The sequence below is a fragment of the Salvelinus fontinalis genome, chromosome 1, assembly GCF_029448725.1.
Source record: "Salvelinus fontinalis isolate EN_2023a chromosome 1, ASM2944872v1, whole genome shotgun sequence".
Classification (NCBI taxonomy): domain Eukaryota; kingdom Metazoa; phylum Chordata; class Actinopteri; order Salmoniformes; family Salmonidae; genus Salvelinus; species Salvelinus fontinalis.
The window spans coordinates 37,562,576-37,584,536 of record NC_074665.1 but is presented as its reverse complement, the minus strand read 5'-3'; the positions used below and the strand labels follow the sequence as shown (position 1 = coordinate 37,584,536).

Here is a 21,961-nt window from a genome sequence, read left to right as displayed (position 1 = left end):
CTGGGATGACCATGTGTGTGCTGATAGGGCCGTTCAGACTCCTCACTGTGAGTATATATTTAGAGGGGGGGGGGGATTCAGAGAAGAGAGTACTCATGTAACTACCTCAGAAGTGATTGAACATGGCTGAACTTTGAGTACCCCACTGGTATGTTCTAAAACATGGGATTTACAAAGACTCAGACTGTGTCCATTTTTGGTTTCTATTGTATGGTTTTAATGATTAAGGTTTCATTTATTTACATCAAATAAAATAAGTGATAAACAACAATACAGATAAAAACAAAAATAAAAACCGGTGTCCAGATGTGTTTGGAAGCCAAAGGGCTTGTATAAAAACCACACCACAAACAAACAATAAACAATACGTAAGTACAACACAAAAAAGGTTTGTTTAAACAGATAACAAAATTCACTAATCATAAATGTACAAATGAACCGATCAGCGTTCCCAAAAAATTATAAACAGTATATGTTTTGTTTAAATGTGTGTGTTCATGTGTTTATGTGTGGATGTGAGTGTGTGAGAGTTGGGCTATATGGAGGAGATTACTGAGTAGTTCGGTTCATGAGGCTAACCCAGAGTCTTCGCTTGAAGTTATTGAGGGATGATGAGGTTTTGGCACTGTGAGTATAAGAATTCCAGAGTATGGTACCTCTGTATCTGATAGAGAATTGACTACAGTAGGTTAGGTGAGGTGAGGCAGTGGAGAGGCTGAAGGTTATCGCAATGTTTTGTGTTTATATAAATGGATTTCAGAATTAACCCTGAAGAATCCATTGAAAGGTAAACTGTCAGGGAGGTACAGTATTTGTAGATGAAAATGCATAATTGGCATACATTGATGCGGTAAATAGACAAGATATTGAGTTTCTTAAACAAAGGTGCAGATGGAGCTAGGTAATTAGAGGAGGTGGCTAGCCTTGCAAATGTATTTTGTATGATGAGTCATTTGTGTAGGTAGGAGGCATATGTACTGGCCCAGACAATTTTACAGTAAATGAGATATGTGTAAATGAAGCTATAGTAAAGTGTTAGGAAGCAAGCCTGATGAACCAAACCACTAATCTTTCTGATAATACCAACAGATTTCATCACTTTGCGCAGACAAATAACTTTTCATCAATTAGAACTCCAAGGAATCTAGAGGATGAGACTTGTTCCATTTCATTCGCACCAATTGATTGAATTATACAGTTAGTTTTACTTGCAAAGATTGTAAAGATCTTGACTTACTTACTTCATTAGTCCACTGTTGATACATATATTCAAAGTATGTTCACGACCAAGTTTCTCAGAAACTGACTGACATATACACACACACAGTGTTAGTTTTGTAATGTGTAAATGTGTGTATCCCTCAGACAATGGTCCAGCAGGCAGCAGGAGGACAGGCACAGCCACAGTGTTTGTAGAAGTACTGGACGTGAACGACAACAGACCCATCTTCCTCCAGAACAGCTACGAGACCAGCATACTGGAGAATGTCCCCATAGGAACCAGCATCCTGCAGGTACACAGCCAGGCTGACAAACGCGCGGCACGTATATACACATACACATGATTACAGGTACACACGCACACACACTCATGCACGCGTGCACACACATACACACACACACACACACACGCACACACACACACACACACACACACACACACACACACACACACACACACACACACACACACACACACACACACACACACACACACACACACACACACACACACACACACACACACACACACACACACATGTGCATACATAGACATACATATACACACAAGCATACACATGGTTACACACAAGGATATACCTACACACACACAACATTATGCACCTAAAGGAAATCAAACTTGAGAAAGCTTTTTATTTTCTAAAACAAACTACATTTAATACAATAAAATAATAACACAAACTGTTCTACACTCTTAGAAAAAAAGGTGCTATCTAGAACCTTAACAGGTTATTCGGGTGTCCCCATAGGATAACCCTTTGAATAACCCTTTTTGGTTCAAGGTAGAACCCTTTTGGTTCCATGTAGAACCCTCTTTTGTTCCAGGCAGAACCCTTTCCACAGAACGTTCTACTTGGAACCCAAAAAGTTTCTACCTGGGAACAATCGAATAACACTTTTGGAACCCTTTTTTTCATAAGATTGTAGCTAATACAACAATCAAAATGTACGAAACAATTCACATCATCCACTTAGGCTGTTATCCCTTTTGGAAGAACCTTGGGCTTGCACCTGCTTCTCTTGTCATTAACAACATGGCCCAAATAACCTTTACTCCACCAGTCCATGTGGTTATCTTGAAGTCAGGGGTTAGTGTCATTGTTTAGCTAGCAGTACATCCATGGACATGCAGGACTGTGGTCAAGTCTGAGTGCTTTGGTCAAGTTACAGTCAAAGCGGTCATCTCCATGACCAGGCCTGCATTCATCTCACGGTCAGAGCGTAGTCATGTCTCTGTAACATAGTCAAACAGGCATCGCATGGTAAGGTGGGTGAGCTGCTGTGGTCAGGTTGCAGTCTGGTTGGGGAGCAGTGGGTGCTGCACTCGGGCCTGCGCTGGGGCGGTCGTCTGAATGAGGAGGTGAACGACCGCTGTACAGAGCCCAGTCGCTTCCACAGCTTGAGCTGGGGCTCCGATGACAGAGAAGGCCCGCAGACCAGGGACTCGCCTGAACTACAACCCCCATCTGAGTCCTCCTCTGTCTGGGCTGATGACCCACGACACACGGCCAGGAAGATAGCACAGCCAGCCAGGAGCAGGGAGAGGCCTAACACCACCATGATGGTCAGCAATGGGTTGTGAGGCTCTGATGGCAGGGGGGAGGAAGAGAGGGAGGTGGGCAGGCTGGATAGGTTGAAAAGTAGTGGTGATTTTGTGAAAGAAAGGGTGGAAGAGATGTTGACCGCTAGGTCACTGGTGGTGTTCATAGTCGCCAAGTTCTGTAATGGAGAGAAGTCATGAGAAAGGAGGTTAGATGAGAAGTGTGTGGACATCTCTGTGTGGGGGGCAGTCTGTGTGTGAGTGTGTGCGTGCGTGCATGCGTGTACACCAGTCTCTTTCAGAGTGCCTCAGCAGCTTTCTTGATATGGGAAGTCTTGCCTTATTATCCAAGCTAAACCAAGCTGACTTAGGCTTTTTTAGGAGGGGTTATTACCATCATACCCTGAAGGAGATGCAACACACACACACACACAAATGTCATAGTCTTTAATTCGGTAGAGACAACACGTGCCTTGTCGGTTTAGGGAGAAACACATTGGGACGTGAAATTAGTTTTAAGACCAAATGCCAGCAAGGCTGTGTGGAAAGGCCACTGGAGCAGCCATCATCTCGTTAGTCACCAACCCCCAACACACACTCGCTCACACACTCACACACACACACACTCTCAGACGCAAAATATTAAATACAAAATATATTACAGTATACACACACCCACAAACAAACCACAAACTCCCGAGAGTTCAGACATCTTTCACTGTCCAACATCCACTTACTCTCTCACATTGACTGTGACTCCATACTTAGATGCATGCACTCATACTGACCCAAACACAAATTCACCTATGTGGGCATAACACATATAAGCATATGTCAGCAAACACACATACATTTTATACACACACACACACACACACTTTACCTTTTTCAGTCACATCCAGCATCTGTGAGTCAAACTTTTTCCTTGCTTCAACGTTCCTTTTCTCCCTCACACTGCCTTTTCAAGAGAGCGTTAGGGAATGCACAGAGAAGAAAGAGGACAGAGAGGACAAGGTGGTAACAGGACAGTGATCAAAACATAGTCTCTTTGTTTTCCACTGGGAGAGCCTAAAACAATGCTCCATTTCCAACACCGTCTAAGAGCTTAGAAAATGATCTCCCAACACTAACACTGCAAATGCTTAAATTCACAACATCTGGGCTTAGTAACACAAACTGGGAAGCTCTGCACCCCTTTTATAGCCAAAGTGGTGCAGTCCACTGTGTAATACCCTATTCATCAATTTGACCCTCTACTCTCTTTTCTCCCGTCTCACCCCTTCCCCTCTCCTCCTCTTTCTCTTCTCCTCTCTAAATATCTTTATAAAGCTAATGAAACTGAAACATGGCCCCTCTTTTCACACAGGGAGCAAGAGAGAGAGCGGAAGGAAGGGAGGGAGGGAGGGAGGAAGGGTGTGTGTGTGTGTGTGTGTGTGTGTGTGTGTGTGTGTGTGTGTGTGTGTGTGTGTGTGTGTGTGTGTGTGTGTGTGTGTTTGAACACATTTTGTGTATGTATTTTCTCCAGTCTCACCCCTTCCCATCTCCTCTACTTTCTCTTCTCCTCTACATCTCTTTAGAAAGCTAATGAAACTGAAACAGGGCCCCTCTTTTCACACAGAGAGCAAGAGAGAGAGAGGAAGGGAGGGTGTGTGTGTGTGTGTGTGTGTGTGTGTGTGTGTGTGTGTGTGTGTGTGTGTGTGTGTGTGTGTGTGTGTGTGTGTGTGTGTGTGTGTGTGTGTGTGTGTGTGTGTGTGTGTGTGTGTGTGTGTGTGTGTGTGGACATGTTTAACTATTCTTGTGGGGACCAGAAGTCCCTACAAGAATAGTAAACAAAGTAAAAATTTACCAGCTGGGGACATTTTGTTAGTCCCCACAAGGTCAAATGCTATTTCTAGGGGGTTTAGGGTTAAGGTTAGAATTAGTGTTAGGGTTAGAATTAAGTTAAATATTAAGGTTAGGAGCTAGGGTTAGTTGTAGGGTTAGGAGCTAGGGTTAGGTTTAGGGTTAGGATAAAGTTTAGGTTTTTGGGTTAGGGTTAGGGTAAGAGTACGGGTTAGGTTTAGGGTTAGGGAAAATAGGATTTTGAATGGGACTGAATTGTATGTCCCCACAAGGTTAGCTGTACAAGACTGTGTGTGTGTGTGTGTTTGTGTGTGTGTGTGTGTGTGTGTGTGTGTGTGTGTGTGTGTGTGTGTGTGTGTGTGTGTGTGTGTGTGTGTGTGTGTGTGTGTGTGTGTGTGTGTGTGTGTGTGTGTGCATGCATGCCTGTGCACGCATCTGTCTAGGAATATCCACAGGTCCTACAAGCAGGGTAAGATCAGGGTCTGCTCAGTCTCATCTTGCTTCAACATCTCTGTGCCTATTTTAGTTCAGAACTCCAGTCAGAAGTCATGGTTGGATTCAGTATATTCTACTCAGCTCAGCATGCCTCACTAGTTATCTCCGATGAGCCATGCTGTCTCTGATGTGTTTTTGTCTTTGGCTGCTCTGGCTCCATGCCTGCCTTTCAGAGAGAGAGAGAGAGAGAGAGAACAAGAGAAAGGATGTAGACTGGTAGAGGGAGAGAGAGAGATGGGGTAGAGAGTGAGAAAGAGACGAAGAGAGTGAGTTAAAGAGAAAGAGAGAGGGGGGGGAGAAAGAGTGAGAGGCATCTCCATTGTGGACTTGTTGCCAGGGCCATGGTGCAGTTGTTGTGGCAACCATGGGACTACACAGAATTTGGAGGGGGTGGGGTGGGTCACTCGCATGTTAGTACGTGTGTGTGTATGTGTATATGAATGTCAGCATCTGTGTGTGTCTGTGTGCATGCCTGTGTTCGCGCACATGTATGTGTGGGTACGTATGTGTAAATATTTATGTACTTTAGCTATGTAGGCCTATCGGTGTGTGGTTTCAAGTCACTGTGGTTGTAAATGAGTATAATGGCTGCATATGTCTGTGCTATTAACATGTGTTTGTGTCTGCAGGTGCAGGCCACAGATTCAGACCAGGGGGAGAACGGCAGGGTTCTGTACATGATCCTCTCTGGTGAGTACAACTTTTTCCATCCTCTTCCCAGTTGCCAGGTGGTGATACTTTTCACACCTACTCTCAGGCCTCACCGCACACAAACAACTAAACACAAAAGACTGTCAACACTGCACGCTAATTATACCCTGCATGCATAATCATAACTTTATTTGAAGTAATACGGTATTAGCCATTTAACTGCTCAATGAGACATTTGAAAGATGCAGTGTCAAGTGGGTAACACTTGATTTGGATAGATTCATTTTACAATGTTGGTGATATTCTAGTATTAATATTTGAATGTACTTTATATCAATACACTCATGACCATCCTGCATGCAATCACTCTCAACCCCCAGCTAACCTCTCCCTCTCACACACCCTCTCTGTCTCTCTCTCCCCCTCTCTCTATCTCTCTCCCCCATCTCCCTCTCTCTCTGCCTCTCTCTCCACCCCCCGCCCCAATCTCTCTCTCTCTCTGTTTCTATCTGTGTGTGTCTCCCTATCTCTCTCTGTCTGCATGTGTAGGCAACAGTAAGGGTCTGTTCAGAATTAATGAGCTGTCGGGGCTTGTGATGCGGGGCCAGAGGGCTCTGGACAGAGAGAGCAGCAGCTCCCACGTGCTGGAGGTAGAGGCCTACAACAGTGACCAGGGCAGGATGAGGAGCTCCGTACGGGTAAGGAGAGTAGGAGGGATGATGAGAGAGGAGAGGGAGAGGGTGGGCAGGGATTGACGAGAGACAAGGGAGGGAGAGGGGACAGGGCTGGATATGGAGGTCTACAACAGTGACCAGGGCAGGATAATGAGCTGCTTGCAAGTGAGGAGGGGACAGGGGAGGGTAATGGGAGACTGGGGAGACAACATAGGATGGGACCGGGCTGGAGGTGAGGAGCTCCATACTGTTGAGAAGGGGAAAGGGAGGGGGAGGAGAGGGGACAAGGCAGGGGAAGGGAGAGGGGATAGGGCTGGAGTCTTGGGTCGTTCCACCAATTCGGTACCTTTTGAGAAGTGTAACTTGGTAAAAAAAAAAAAAGTCACTTGTTGCAGTTGATTTTAATTCTGCGTCACTAAGACACGTGATGCCCAACTTCTATCAACATCTCTCCTTCGCCACTGTAACGTTCGTTCTCCTCCTCGACTGAGGAGGAGCATGGATCGGACCAAAACGCAGCTTGGGTAGAATACATGTTTGATTTATTAACGAAAGACGAAGACGGAAAAACTCTTAACAAACTACAAAACAATAAACGACGTAAACAGACCTGAACATGGGAACTTACAGACAACAAAGAACGCACGAACAGGAACAAACTAACAAACGAAACAGTCCCGTGTGGCACAAACACTGACCCAGGAACAATCACCCACAAACAGTGTGAACAGCCTACCTTAATATGGTTCTCAATCAGAGGAAACGTAAAACACCTGCCCCTGATTGAGAACCATATCAGGCTAATTGAAAAGAACCCAACATAGAAACACATAACATAGAATGCCCACCCAGCTCACGTCCTGACCAAAGACAAAATAAAGGAAGTAAGGTTGGGAACGTGACAGTACCCCCCCCCCCCCCCCCCCCAAGGTGCGGACTCCGGCCGCAAAACTTGAACCTATAGGGGAGGGTCTGGGTGGGCATCTGTCCACGGTGGCGGCTCTGGCTCTGGATGCTCTGGACGAGGAGCAATAAAGTGATAGACCAATGTTACTCAACCCACAAAGAAGCATCCGAGGTCCTCCCTCGTCTCTCCTTCGACAAATAAGATACTCCTGAACATCTCCCTTTGGAACTGGATCCTGGACTTCATGACAGGCCGACCCCAGGTAGTGAGGGTAGGTAACAACACCTCCGCCACACTGATCCTGAATACAGTGCCTTTCAAAAGTATTCATCCCCCTTGGCATTTTTACAACCTGTAATTTAAATGGATTTTTATTTGGATTTCATATAATGGACATACACAAAATAGTCCAAATCGGTGAGGTGAAATTAAAATATATATATAATAATAATGGAAAAGTGGTGCATTCATATGTATTCACCCCTTTGCTATGAAGGCCTTAAATAAGATATGGTGCAACTAATTACCTTCAGAAGTCACATAATTAGTTAAATAAAGTCCACTGTGTGCAATCTAAGTGTCACATGATCTGTCACATGATCTCAATATATATACACCTGTTCTGAAAGGCCCCAGAGTCTGCAACACCACTATGCAAGGGGCACCACCAAGCGAGCGGCACCATGAAGACCAAGGAGCTCTCCAAACTCCTTGGTTGTTGTGGAAAAGTACAGATCTGGGTTGGGTTATAAAAAAATATCAGAAACTTTGAACATCCCACGGAGCACCATTAAATCCATAATTAATAAATTGAAAGAATATGGCACCACAACAAACCTGCTAAGAGAGGGTCGATGTCAGGGTCGACGTCAGGAACTCAGCGCCTTATAACTGTCTAGAGCTGTATTTGCTCGTGATCCATCTAAGTGTATTATTAGAGCATGTCTGCACACGTCTGGTAAGTATAATTTAGTGAGAAAGTGTTTGGATCAGGTGCAACAATGTTTTCCCACCCCCATAATTAATATTTATAAATCAAAATGTACTGGGGGGAGGGGCAGTTCAAACTCAAAACAAACTGCACCCCCCTCCCCAAAGTAGAACATATTTTACATGACCCTCCTCTTGCACTGTAAAATAAATGTAACACCCTCCCACTCATAGAATTAACTCAAAATAACAATAACTGTAGCGACCCTGTGTTTATAAACTTGGACATCGACTTTGCCACTTCAGCATTCTTTTGTGGCACATTCGATGTCACGCAGGGCTACGGGTCAGAGAGTTGAGGGTTCGCTGACCAACACAGACGAGCTCACTCTCCCTGCCTGTTTTCTTACTTCACGATCAGAGCCGGCTGGAGACAATGATCAGCTTGGGGGAAATCAGATATTCTACAGCCAGCGCCATGAATACACAAAGGATGTTGGCCAAATGAGCCACATTTATGTGTCCTTAAAAACAGCTATTCATTGTGTTTTGATGTTTAGCATATGCAAACCTTTACAGCCTATTTTATAGTTTTTTAGGCTACTTTCCTAAAACAATAATGTTCCACCTCATAGTTCAGCTGTCAGAGACTTGAGCACTAAATGTATCAGCACATTGCAAGCAAAGGCCTCGGTGTCCACTGCGTGATTTTGATATTTTGATATACAGTACCAGTCAAGAGTTTGGACACTGTCACATGAGTTGACGCTGGAGAGACGAAGCAGGTACGGCGAGTCAAACATTTAATAAGGAACGGACATGTAACAAGACAGGAACATCATCAGCATGCAATAAAGCAAGTGTGATGCAAGGCAGCCTGGTGCTCTAAGCGCCAGGGGAGGCAATAGCAGGTGCAGACGTGACAGTGCCTCCCCCCCTCTAGGGGTGCCACCCAGCATCCCACCCGGGCGAACCAGCCGAGACATGGGCGATGGGCAAGCCAGTTGGGGCGTGGGAGTCCAACGAACCGGCAGGAGCGTGAGAGCCTGGCGAGCCGGCTGAGGCATGGAAGCCATCGATGGAGCCTGTCGATCCTGCTACAGCGAGGGAGCCCGACGATCCGGTGGAGAGTGACGTGGGATGGGAAGCCGCCGAGCCAACCGAGGCAAGGAAACTTCTCTAGCCAGCCAGGACGTGAAAGCCCGACGAGCTGGCTTAGGCATCCCCGGTTCCATCGCCGGCGGAATCCACCCCGACGTCAACCAATAGAAAAATAAAAAATATAAAAAACTCCTGGACCGGCTGGGCAAACAAGAACTGACGATCCAGGTGAGGCCCGATGTGGGATGGGCACCATCCGAGCCAACCGGGGCAAGGAAACCTCTCGAGCCAGCTAGGACGTGGAAGCCCGACAAGCTGGCTAGGCACCCCCGGTTCCATCGGTGGCGACCCAGAGCCGATGCCATCATACCAACAGGAAGCCAGTACTCCCCGATGCTTCGTGTGATGGCTAATGCATTCTGTCACATGAGTTGACGCTGGAGAGACGAAGCAGGTACGGGGAGTCAAACATTTAATAAGGAACGGAGATGGAACGAGACAGGAACAGTGTCAGCATACAAGAAAACAAAGACAAAAAACGATCAATGCATCAGCAGGGAACAGAACAGGGAAACTGACAAGTATAGGGGAGGTAATAAACAGATGATAAGTGAGTCCAAGTGAGTCCAATATCGCTGAAGCGCGTGATGAGGTAAGGCAGGTGTGCGTAATTGATGGAAGGAGTGTGAAAATGCAGCCCGCCCTCAAGCGCCAGGGGAGGGAAGAGCGGGAGCAGACGTGACAGACACACCTACTCATTCCAGGGTTTTCTTTATTTTTACTATTTTCTACATTGTAGAATAATAGTGAAGACATCAAAACTATGAAATAACACATATGGAATCATTTAGTAACTAAAAAAGTGTCAAACAAATCATAATATATTTTAGATTTTAGATTCTTAAAATAGTCACCCTTTGCCTTGATGACAGATTTGCACACTCTTGGCATTTTCTCAACCAGCTTCAACAAGCCTCATGAATCTGGTTGACAGAATGCCTAGAGTGTGCAAAGTTGTCATAAAGGCAAAGGGTGGTTACTTTGAAGAATATCAAATATATTTTGATTTGTTTTTGGTTATTACATGATTCCATATGTGTTATTTCATATTTTGATGACTTCACTATTATTCTACAATGTAGAACATAGTCAAACTAAAGAAAAACCCTTGAATGAGTAAGTGTGTCCAAACTTTTGACTGGTCCTGTATGTATATATATATATATATATATGCCCACCCACAGCCAATCAGAATGAGTTTTTCCCCACAGAAAGGGCTCTAATACTGACAGAAATACTCAGTTTCATCAGCTGTCCGGGTTGCTTGTCTCAGGTGAAGAAGCCGGATGTGGAGGTCCTGGGCTGGCGTGGTTACACGTGATCTGCAGTTGTGCTGCTGCTACTCTCTATTTATCATATATGCATAGTCACTTCAACTATATATTAATGTACATACTACCTCAATTGGGCCGTTGTCTGTATGTAGCCTCGCTACTGTATATAGCCTGTCTTTTTACTGTTATTTTATTTCTGTACTTACCTATTGTTCACCTTACAACTGTTTTGCACTATTGGTTATAGCCTGTAAGTAAGCATTTCACTGTTATGTCTACTGTTGTATACGGCGCACGTGACAAATAAACTTTGAATTGATTTGGGGTTGGATGTACTGACAAGTTCTCTAAAACGATGTTTGAGGATGCTTATGGTAAAGAAATGAACATTCAATTATCTGGCAACAGCTCTGGTTGACATTCCTGCAGTCAGCATGCCAAATGCACACTCCCTCAAAACTTGAGTCATCTGTGGCATTGTGTTGTGTGACAAAACTGCACATTTTAGAGTGGCCTTTTATTGTCCCCAACACAAGGTGCACCTGTGTAATGATCATGCTGCTTACTCAGCTTCTTGATATGCCACACCTGGCAGGTGGATGGATTAACTTGCAAAGGAGAAATTCTCACTAACAGGGATGTAAACAACATTTGAGAGAAATTAGCATTTTGTGCATATGGAACCTTTCTGGAATCTTTTATTTCAGCTCATGAAACATGGGACCAACACTTTACATGATGCATTTATATTTTTGTTCAGTATGTATAAAGGAAGACATGCTTAGGCCTAACCCCAGAGAGATAGAGATATTTATGGCACCTGACCACACAACTGAACAGTAGTCCAGGTGCGACAAAACTAGGGCCTGTAGGTCCTGCCTTGTTGACAGTGCAAAAAGGTTGAGCAGCACCTTATCATGGACATATTTCTCCCCATCTTAGCTACTGTTGTATCAATTTTAGAGTGTAATGGAACACAAAGGAATGGAACACTAGTCACTTTAATAATGTTTACATTTCTGGCATTTCTCATCTCATATGCGCAAGCAAGATGGCGCCGACAGAGATGGTCATCTTGCTTCAAGTTCTTAGGAAACTATGGAGTATTTAGATTTTTTATGTGTTATTTCTTACGTTGTTACCCCAGGAAATATTGAGAACTATTGGATATAAGAGCGACGTCAACTTATCAACATTACGACAAGGAATACAACTTTCCAGAAGCGGATCCTCAGTTCGGACCACCACCCAGGACAATGGATCTAATTCCAGTAGTCAACCCAAAACAACAGCGCCGCAGAAGGGGCAGACGAAGCGGCCACCTGGTCAGGTTCTGTAGACATGCACATCGCCCACTGCTCCTGAGTATACTACTAGCCAATGTCCAGTCTCTTGACAACAAGGTAGACTAAATTCAAGCAAGGGGTGCCTTCCAGAGAGACATCGGAGATTGTAACATTATCTGTTTTACGGAAACATGGAAACATGGCTCTCTCGGGTTATGTTGTCGGAATCGGTTCAGCCACCGGGCTTCTCCATGCATCGCACTGACAGAGATAAACACCTCTCTGGGAAGAGGAAGGGCGTGGGTGCATGCTTCATGATTAACGACTCATGGTGTAATCATAACAACATACAGGAACTCAAGTCCTTTTTCTCACCCAACTTAGAATTCCGTACGATCAAATGCCGGCCATTTTACCTACCAAGAGAATTCTCGTAAGTTATAGTCACAGCTCTGTACATTCCCCCTCAAGCTGACACCAAGACGGCCATCAAAGAACTTCACTGAACTATATGCAAACTGGAAACCATATATCCAGAGGCTGCATTTATTGAAGCTGGGGATTTTAACAAAGCAAATTTGAGAACAAGGCTACCTTAATTCCACCAGCACATTGATTGCGCGACGCGCATGGGCAATACCCTCAATCACTGCTACTCTAACTTCCTCGATGCAAACAAAGCCCTCCTTCGGCAAATCTGACCATGACGCCATCTTGCTCCTACCGTCTTATAGGCAGAAACTCAAACAGGATGTACCAGTGACGAGAAACATTCAATGCTCGTCCGACCAATTGGAAGCCACGCTTCAAGATTGTTTTGATCACGCGGACTGGAAAATGTTCCGGTCAGCCTCAGAGAACAACATTGACCTATACGCTGACTCGGTGAGTGTGTTTATAAAGAAATGCATTGGAGATGCTGTACCCACTGTGACTATTAAAACCTACACTAACCAGAAACTGTGGATGGATGGCGGCATTCGCGCGAACCTGAAAGCGCGATCCACCGCATTTAACCATGGAAAGAGGTCTGGGAATATGACTGAATGTAAACAGTGTAGTTATTCCCTCCACAAGGCAATCAAACAAGTGAAAGGCCAGTACAGGGACAAGGTTGCAATTCAACTGCTCAGGCACGAGATGTATGTGGCAGAGTCTACAGGAAATCACGGACTACAAAAAGATAACCAGCCACGTCACGGACACCGACGTCACACTTCCAGACAAACGAAACACCTTCTTTGCCCGCTTTGAGGATACTATAGTGCCACTAACAAGGACTGCACTATCTATAGGATAGATTCTTCAAAACAAACTTCCTTTTGAAACATTTTTTGACTATCTGTTTTGCCATGTATGAATGTTATTTAATATATTTATATGGGCTAATAGCCCGTAAGGCCACATTTTATGTTTAATCAAATAATTGTTGAATGTAGTATTTATTTTATACTTACAGGGGTCCTAAAATTCTAAATCAAATACTGTAGCTAAATGGTCCTTGGTTTTACCATCTTAAAACAATTCCATATGTAAGTATTAAAAGTAGAATCCCAGACTCCGGCCCTTAGGTTTCAATATATAATTCAATATTGGTGCTCAATTTCGTCTTAAAATATCAATGGGACGCAAAATGCACTCATTTTGTGTAACAACAAAAGTGACCAAGGCAAGATGAGGAGCTCTGTACGGGTGAGGCAGGGAGAGGGGGGATTGGGTCTAAATATAGGGGATAGGGAAAGAGGGGAGGGGAGAGGGGACATGGGAGGACATAGAAGATGAGACTGTTAGGGTCATACATAGGGAAGGAAAAAGGAGAGAATGTGAGGCAGGATTTAGATAAGAACAGAGGTGAAGGTAGTGTATTGAGAGAGAAGAGGGTGTGGGACAGGACATACAGTATAGTGCTAGGGTAGAGTATGTTGCAAAAGGGAAAGGGCTGTAATGGTATAACAGGGCAGTAAAGGACACCTGTGAGCATCTTGTGAGCAGTTGTCCAGCTACTTCCCTGACTCCCAGTGTCTCTGTCTCCCACTACAGGTGATAGTGTATGTGGAGGATGCCAATGACGAGGCACCAGTGTTTACCCAGCAGCAGTACAACCGCCTGGGTCTGAGGGAGACCGCTGGCATTGGCACCTCTGTCATCGTAGTACGAGCTACAGACCCCGACACTGGTGAGTGTTGTAGTGTAACATGATGTATTACAGTACCCATAACCCTCTGTACAAGCTGGTTTTATTGATAATATATACATTATAGTGTACACTAGTACAGTATGTATTGATAAGGAAACGGGACAACATTATGTTAGCTTTATTTACTAAAATAAAACAGAATATTCTGTACAGAGCATTATGGGTATTGTAGTACATAGATAGGTATGTGTAGCAATGCATGACTACATACTTAATTTTTTTTCTTTCTCTTCTCTCTCTTGTTTTGCCTCCCTTTGCCCAACCTCCTTCCCTCTATGATTTTCCCTGTCTTTCCTCTCCTCTATCCTCCCATTCCTCCATCCAGGTGACGGTGGGGCGGTGGCCTACGCCCTGGACTCAGGCTCCGACCGTAAGTTTGATGTGGATGTGAGCACGGGCCTGGTGACCACTGTAGACTACCTAGACTACGAGACCAAGACCAGCTACCTGATGAACGTGTCGGCTACCGACCAGGCGCCGCCGTTCCACCGTGGCTTCTGCATGGTCTACGTGACCTTACTTAATGAGCTGGACGAGGCGGTGGCGTTCTCCTCTGCGGGCTACGAGGTGTCACTCCTGGAGAACATCGCCACGGGAACGGAGGTGGTGCAGGTAAAGGCACAGTCGGCGGACAACCTCAACCAGCTGTCGTATCGCTTTGACCCGGACACATCGCCAGCCGCCCTCGCCCTCTTCAAGATCGACAGTATCACGGTGAGTCGGTGGACAGCCTGGGGTGTAAGACCGTATTAGCATGTCTCACTCTTATTGGACAGTTGGGTTAAGGTCAATTCCATTTCAATTCAGGAAGTAAAGAGCAAATCCAATTAGGATTTTCCCTTGAAAGCATTCTTCTTGAATGGACTGAATTGAAATGGAATTTAAACCCAACCCTGTTGGATACGGTACACTGCTCAGCATATATATTTAAAGCTAGGATAAATCAGGTTGTTTGTTAATTTGTTTTACTCCTTTCTCCCTCTCTTTCTCTTTCTCCTTCTCCCTGTCCAACCCCAGGGCCGTATCACAGTCACAGGGCTGCTGGACAGGGAGAAGGGGGACCTCTACACCCTGACTGTAGTGGCTGACGATGGGGGACCCAAAAAAGACTCCACTGTGGTATGGCAGTCGCTTCTTTCTTCTTAATTTCTTTTTTTTCTTGTTTTGACAGTAGTTTTAATTCCCGGTTGTCAGGTCTCATCTGTTTTCAATAATAAACCGCGTCACAATGTTTTTATCTGTTTTGTTGTAGAAAAGGTCAGTTAATGACAATCTTTATTTTCACCTCGTTACTGCTATCTCATGGGGAAATTGCAGAAGGTAGGTGTTGCTCAGGATTACTGGTTTAATTCAAAGTTTTAATTCAAAGCTTAATGAAGTGTGTGTGTATGTCACAAATGTACTTTTGTATTATTTCTCAAAAGCATACCATGTTAATCAATTTGAATTCAAAGTTTTGTAGCATCTTAGCCCTCTTGTCAATGCCAATCCCTCATTGGCTTTGTCTATACATGTGACAGGTGTCAATCAACATACAGGATGAGAATGACAACAGTCCAGAGTTTGATATCACATCTGATTCATTGGTGGAGATTCCAGAGAACACACCAATCGGGAAGAGAGTGGCTGTGGTGCTTGGGCGCGACAAAGATGCCGGGAAAAATGGACTGGTGAGGAGAGAGACAGAGAAGAGAAGAGAGAGAGAGAGAGGGAGAAGCTCTTCACCTGCTCTCCCTGCTCTATTTCAACTCACTCCATCCCCTCCTCTTTGTCTCGCTCTCTAAGGTGCAATTCAGGCTGGTGGCAGGGAACATGCAGGATGTGTTTGAGATCCGGACAGTGAACCACACCTATGGAGAGATCTACGTCAACTCCCCTCTGGACCGAGAGTCTGTTGACCGCTACCTGCTCAAGGTTAGACACCTGGGTCATGTTCTATAAGACCGAGAGTCTGTTGACCGCTACCTTCTCAAGGTTAGACAACTGGGCCACGTTCTATAACCATGTTTCCAAAATCATACCATTTAAAAAAAAATCATGACAGCTCTGATGGAAACAGGCATTTCGTTACAATTTTGTAAATGCCGACAGATCAGTTGTTCGTTTGACATGTGATCTTTTTGTGTTGGTAAAATTAATTATGCGAGAAATGGCGATGGAAATGCCTTTATGCGCAAATATTGATATAATAACCATCATATCGAAAGAAACTTGGAGTCACGCGATGATATGGTGTGTGGTCCTCCCACTACGACTCTGGAAACCATGCAGTTTATTAGGCTACAGATTAAATAAATTACGATGAACTTCACAGGGTGGTGAAAGTGCATGGTGATCTTGATAATATTTTCTGATAAATATTGAGAGTCTTATTCTGGTGACATAATGATCGATGCTTGATTGCCATTTGACAAATAAAAATATTCTTGCTCTTATCCATAATAATCTCATGTAGACTAGCCTACCCGCACAACCAGCACAGGCACTCCAGATTGAATTTAACTAGGCAAGTTCTTAAGAACAGCCTACTCCTTCCTCCCTGTCGGGGAATTGAAACCCGGTCTCCCATGTGCCCTGCCCACATGACTCAGGGACTCTTTAGCTAAATAGCCCAGTACTGTACTGCCGACTGTCACGTTGTATAGGGCCCTATTTTCTGTTCCATCATAACAGAAACACAGAGAGTTTTTCGTTTTTCTTGGAATAGAAACACCATAATATTAATCAAATTAATTAAGCGAGTACCAGTCAAAAGTTCAGACACACCTACTCATTCCAGGATTTGTCTTTGTTTTTACTATTTCATATATTGTAGAATAATAGTGAAGACATCACAACTATGAAATAACACATATAGAATCAGTTAAGAACAAATCGTATTTATAAGGACAGCCTACTCCTTCCTCTCCATTGGGGAATTGAACCCCGGTCTCCCACGTGCCTGAATTCTGTAGTACAGACATGGCCTGCTCTCCCTCATGTAAGGAATTAGGCAACTCCCCATGTTTACTACAGTATACATTGTAGGCTATGTTTACTTGTCTGACTGCACAGTAGCCTAAAAAACGAATGCAGGTGGCTTATAGTACTGTATTTCGTCATCAGCATCTTTTGTAATGAAAAATAATCTTTCAAAATGCAGATGTTGATTTAGTTATGGATCCATAACGAATTACTATGGGAATAGATATCACTGATTTACAGAAATATTGGAACAAAGTTGTCTAATGAAGTCAAACAATTTAGAATCCTCAAATCCTTTTATGCTGTAGCCTAATCTCGACCGTCACGTTGTACAAAGCCATATTTTCTGTTCCATCCTAATGGAAACCCTGAGTATTTTGTTTTTCATGCAATAGAAACACCATAATATTAATCAAATTAATTAAGCAAAATTTCTAAAAATCAATCTCATATACTATGTTATTACAAAAAAGGTTTGAAATTCTCTGGTAATGCCAATATGGAAGACTATCAAATGCCTCTCAAAGATGCCGTCTGGTGATCAAAGTAGCACTAACTCGTATTAACAGAAAAAATGGCTGACAATTAGATAATGTGACATAGAATGCTGCAGCAGCCTCAAGGTGTGCTGCAGTATGATGCAAACTTTTAAAGGAGCAACCACTGTACCTGTACTGTAACGGCGAGCTGTTGACTAGAGCACACGTGCCAAGACCAGAGAAGGCACATTTGCTATTCAACGCAACAGTTTTTGTGACAAAACTATCGGTAGAGTTGAAAATGTGATAGAAACACATTGAAATACATTTATTCAGTGCATGATAACTTAAGCAAAAAAGTACATTTTGTGTGCACTACGTCATCACACATAGATTTTTACCTGCAACAAGTCAATTTTGTGGAAACACCACTGGTGGATGAATGCGCATTTATCCACCAGTGGTGTTTCCAAACTTTCCTTAAGTTTTCATGTCTTTATGCAGATTCTACAATATTTGCATGAAAATCTGTCGCCAATTAGATGGAAACCTAGCTATTAAGGCACAAGGTAGCAAAACATTATGCAGTGGAAAATGAAGTGATAGCTTCTTATTAGACAACTTCAGACTGTCCCTTCCTGTTTGAGTCTATTTTCTTCCATTCCGTGCCTAATGATCGCTACCGCTTACTGTTAAAATGCCACATTCAGGCTTCTCAGTCAGGAACCATATGACAATTATATGTATTCAAGCTACATAGGATGAATATTAAATATTATTATACAGCATGTCAGCACATGAGCATGTTTTCATTTTTGAATGAATGTTTTGCTGGTTTGTATGCATCCATACACATACAGTAATCTCATTGCAGTTTACTGTATATCCATATGTTTATTAATACAAAAAAAAATATTGAAATATAAGCTATTGCCTGAAGCTGAAAAATATAGTATATTCAAAGCTAATTTGACCTATGCATTAACAATGTTTTTCGGCATACGCAGCTTAGATACCTTCTAAAGGACAGTATGTTTATTGATCTACTGTACTTCAACAACAGATGTACTCACATTGGATTGGTTGATTAGGATTCCAAACTTCTCTCAAACCGCAATATACTCTTAGAGTAGATTTATCCCATTAATGTACTTGGTAATGTAAACTTATTTTTGGTATAAGACACACATGCAATCTGGGAATCTTGACGTATACCCATTGGTTCTTGAAGGGGCAATCTAGAGTTAAAAACAACAACAAATCCAACACCGCACCACTCTTTCAGTAAAAAGCTGAGGAACAGGGGTAGTGAAATGTAACCACCTCAAATTCATCAATAGAGCTATGTATACAAAAAATACAATTTGAACCATATTCAGAGGCTAAACAGTGTTTGTTTAAAAACAATAAATTGTACAAACAATTGAGTAGAACAAGCATACAGTGCCTTTGGAAAGTAAAGTGGATTGCGAAAGTATTCACCCCCCTTGGCATTTTTCCTATTTTGTTGCCTTACAACCTGGAATTAAAATATATATTTTTGGTGGTTTGTATCATTTGATTTACACAACATGCCTACCACTTTGAAGATGCAAAATCTTTTTTTCAAGTGAAACAAACAAAGACAAAAAAACAGACCTTGAGCGTGCAAAACTATTCAGACCAGTTTCCCAGTACCTGCAGATGAAAAAATATTCCCATAAGATGATGCTGCCACCACCATGCTTCACTGTGGGGATGGTGTTCTAGGGTGATGTGAGACGTTGGGTCTGCGCCAGACTTAGCATTTACCTTGATGGCCAAAAAGCTCAATTTTAGGCTCATCTGACCAGAGTACCTTCTTCCATATGTTTGGGGAGTCTCCCACATGCCTTTTGGCGAACACCAAACATGTTTGCTTATTTTGTTCTTTAAGCAACGGCTTTTTTTCTGGCCACTCTTCAGTAAAGCCCAGCTCTGTGGAGTGTAGTACGGCTTAGAGTGGTTCTGTGGATAGATTCTCCAATCCCCACTGTGGAGCTTTGCAGCTCCTTCAGGGTTATCTTTGGTCTCTTTGTTGCCTCTCTGATTAATGCCCTCCTTGCCTGGTCTGTGAGATTTGGTGGGCGGCCCTCTCTTGGCAGCTTTGTTGTGGTGCCATATTCTTTCCATTTTTTAATAATGGATTTAATGGTGCTCCGTAGGATGTTCAAAGTTTCTGATATTTTTTTACATCCCAACCCTGATTTGTACTTCTCCACAACTTTGTCCCTGACCTGTTTGGAGAGCTCTTTGTTCTTCATGGTGCCGCTTGCTTGGTGCTGCCCCTTGCTTAGTGGTGTTACAGACTCCGCGGACTTTCAGAACAGGTGTATACATACTGAGTTCAGGATCTCTCTGTACTTTGCTCCATTCATCTTTGGCTTGATCCTGACTAATCTCCCAATCCCTGACACTGAAAAACACCCCGATAGCATGATGCTATCACCACCGTGCTTCACCGTACGAATGATGTTATTTAATTGTTGATGTCTTCACTATTATTCTACAATGTAGAAAATGGTTATAGACACTAACTCCACACATCCTGTGCCAGACCTTAGGCCACAAATACAAGGAACTTGTTGTTTTGTTCAGTACTAAGAGCATTTGTTGTTACTTAGTTTCCACCTTGAGCTAGGGGAGAGAACAATCTCCCCCTAGGAGGAGGTGACTGAAGCACAGACACTGTGGAGACAAGTGATTGGTTCCCCCATTACGCACGCCATCCCTTTACATGGTTTGCAATAGAGACACACAGTTCATATATGGAAACAATATTTCCTTCTGATCTCCTTTGCCATACTCCTTGCTGATATTCTGCAGAGCAACAGGGACCTGTGATAGACAAGCCTGACTTCTCCACTCTCTGGACCCAAGGTGACTGAGGCCCGTTTGAGGGAGGAAGTGCAGCTGCCAACACCAGAGTCGAAAGGAGATATTCTAATAACAAGAGTTTTCAACAGTTCAATCATATAAGCATATTCTGCAAATAAGACATCTTAATTATCTATGTTACTTAGCTAATTCTGATTTCGCCACAACGACGACAAAGATAATATACAGTTGGCTGTTTTTTCCGTGTATCGGCAAGACAGAACAGCTGCCTCTGGTAAGACAAGGGGTGGCGGTCTGTGTCTATTTGTCAATTAAAGCTTGTGCATGAAATCAAATATTCAGGAAGTCTCAAGGTTTTGCTTGCCTGAGGAAGAACAGGGAGGACAGGAGGGGACTAAGCACACACCCCTGAGGGCCCCCAAGTTATAAGACTGCTGAACAATTAATCAAATGGCCACGGACTATTTACATTGACAACCCCCCTCCCTTTGTTTTTCCACTGCTGCTACTCACTGTTAATTATCTATACATAGTCACTTTACCCCAACCTCACATAAGGTTCTATTCGGCGCATGTGACAAATAAAAATTTGATTTAATGTAATCCATTGCTTCTGGTTGGGACATGTACGTACGGTCACAGTGGGGATAGCCAGAGGGAAGCCACTCCTCAGTAAAAGGCACATAACAGCCCGTTTGCCAAAAGGCACCTAAAGACTCTCAGACCATGAGAAACAAGATTCTCTGGTCTGATGAAACCAAGATTGAACTCTTTGGCCCGAATGCCAAGTGACGCATCTGTAGGAAAACTGGCACCATCTCTACGGTAAAGCATGGTGGTGGCAGCATCATGCTGTGGGGATGTTTTTCAGCCGCAGGGACTGGGAGACTAGTCAGGATCGAGGGAAGGATTAATGGAGCAAAGTACAGATATCCTTGATGAAAACTTGCTCCAGAGTGCTCAGGACTAGAGACTGGGGTGAAGGTTTACCTTCCAACAGGACAACAACCCTAAGCACACAGCCAAAACAACACAGGCGTGGCTTTGGGACAAGTCTCTGAATGTCCTTGAGTGGCCCAGCCAGAGCCCGGACTTGAAACCGATCGAACATCTCTGGAGAGGCCTGATAATAGCTCTGACGCGACGCTCCCCATCCAACCTGACAGAGCTTGAGGTGTGCCAAGCCTGTAGTGTCATACCCAAGAAGACTCGAGGCTGTAATCTTTGCCAAAGGTGCTTGAACAGAGTACTGAGTAAAGGGTCTGAATACTTAGGTAAATGTGATATTTCTGTTTTTTATTTTTATAAACCTGTTTTTGCTTTGTCATTATGGGGTATTGTGTGTAGATTGATAAAGGAAAAAATCTTAATCATTTTTAGAATAAGGTTGTAACGTAACAAAATTTTGAGAAACGTCAAGGGATCTGAATACTTTCCGAATGCACTGTACATCTAAACAGAAG

General features: G+C 43.6%; 1 protein-coding gene and 1 pseudogene across 3 annotated transcripts in view; one reads left to right on the top strand and one right to left on the bottom strand.

Moving 5' to 3' along the window:
- Positions 1–21,961, top strand: part of LOC129853969 (cadherin-23-like) — a 565,813-nt gene that overhangs the window by 408,570 nt on the left and 135,282 nt on the right. For all 3 annotated transcript variants that reach the window (XM_055920546.1, XM_055920536.1, XM_055920554.1), the window contains 8 exons: positions 1,366–1,514; positions 5,749–5,809; positions 6,320–6,468; positions 14,043–14,178; positions 14,525–14,913; positions 15,217–15,318; positions 15,720–15,869; positions 15,985–16,113. In XM_055920546.1, coding sequence (XP_055776521.1) covers positions 1,366–1,514; positions 5,749–5,809; positions 6,320–6,468; positions 14,043–14,178; positions 14,525–14,913; positions 15,217–15,318; positions 15,720–15,869; positions 15,985–16,113 — 1,265 coding nt within the window. The remainder of the gene's footprint in view (positions 1–1,365; positions 1,515–5,748; positions 5,810–6,319; positions 6,469–14,042; positions 14,179–14,524; positions 14,914–15,216; positions 15,319–15,719; positions 15,870–15,984; positions 16,114–21,961) is intronic.
- LOC129853980 (uncharacterized protein C10orf105-like) lies at positions 1,856–4,085 on the bottom strand (annotated as a pseudogene).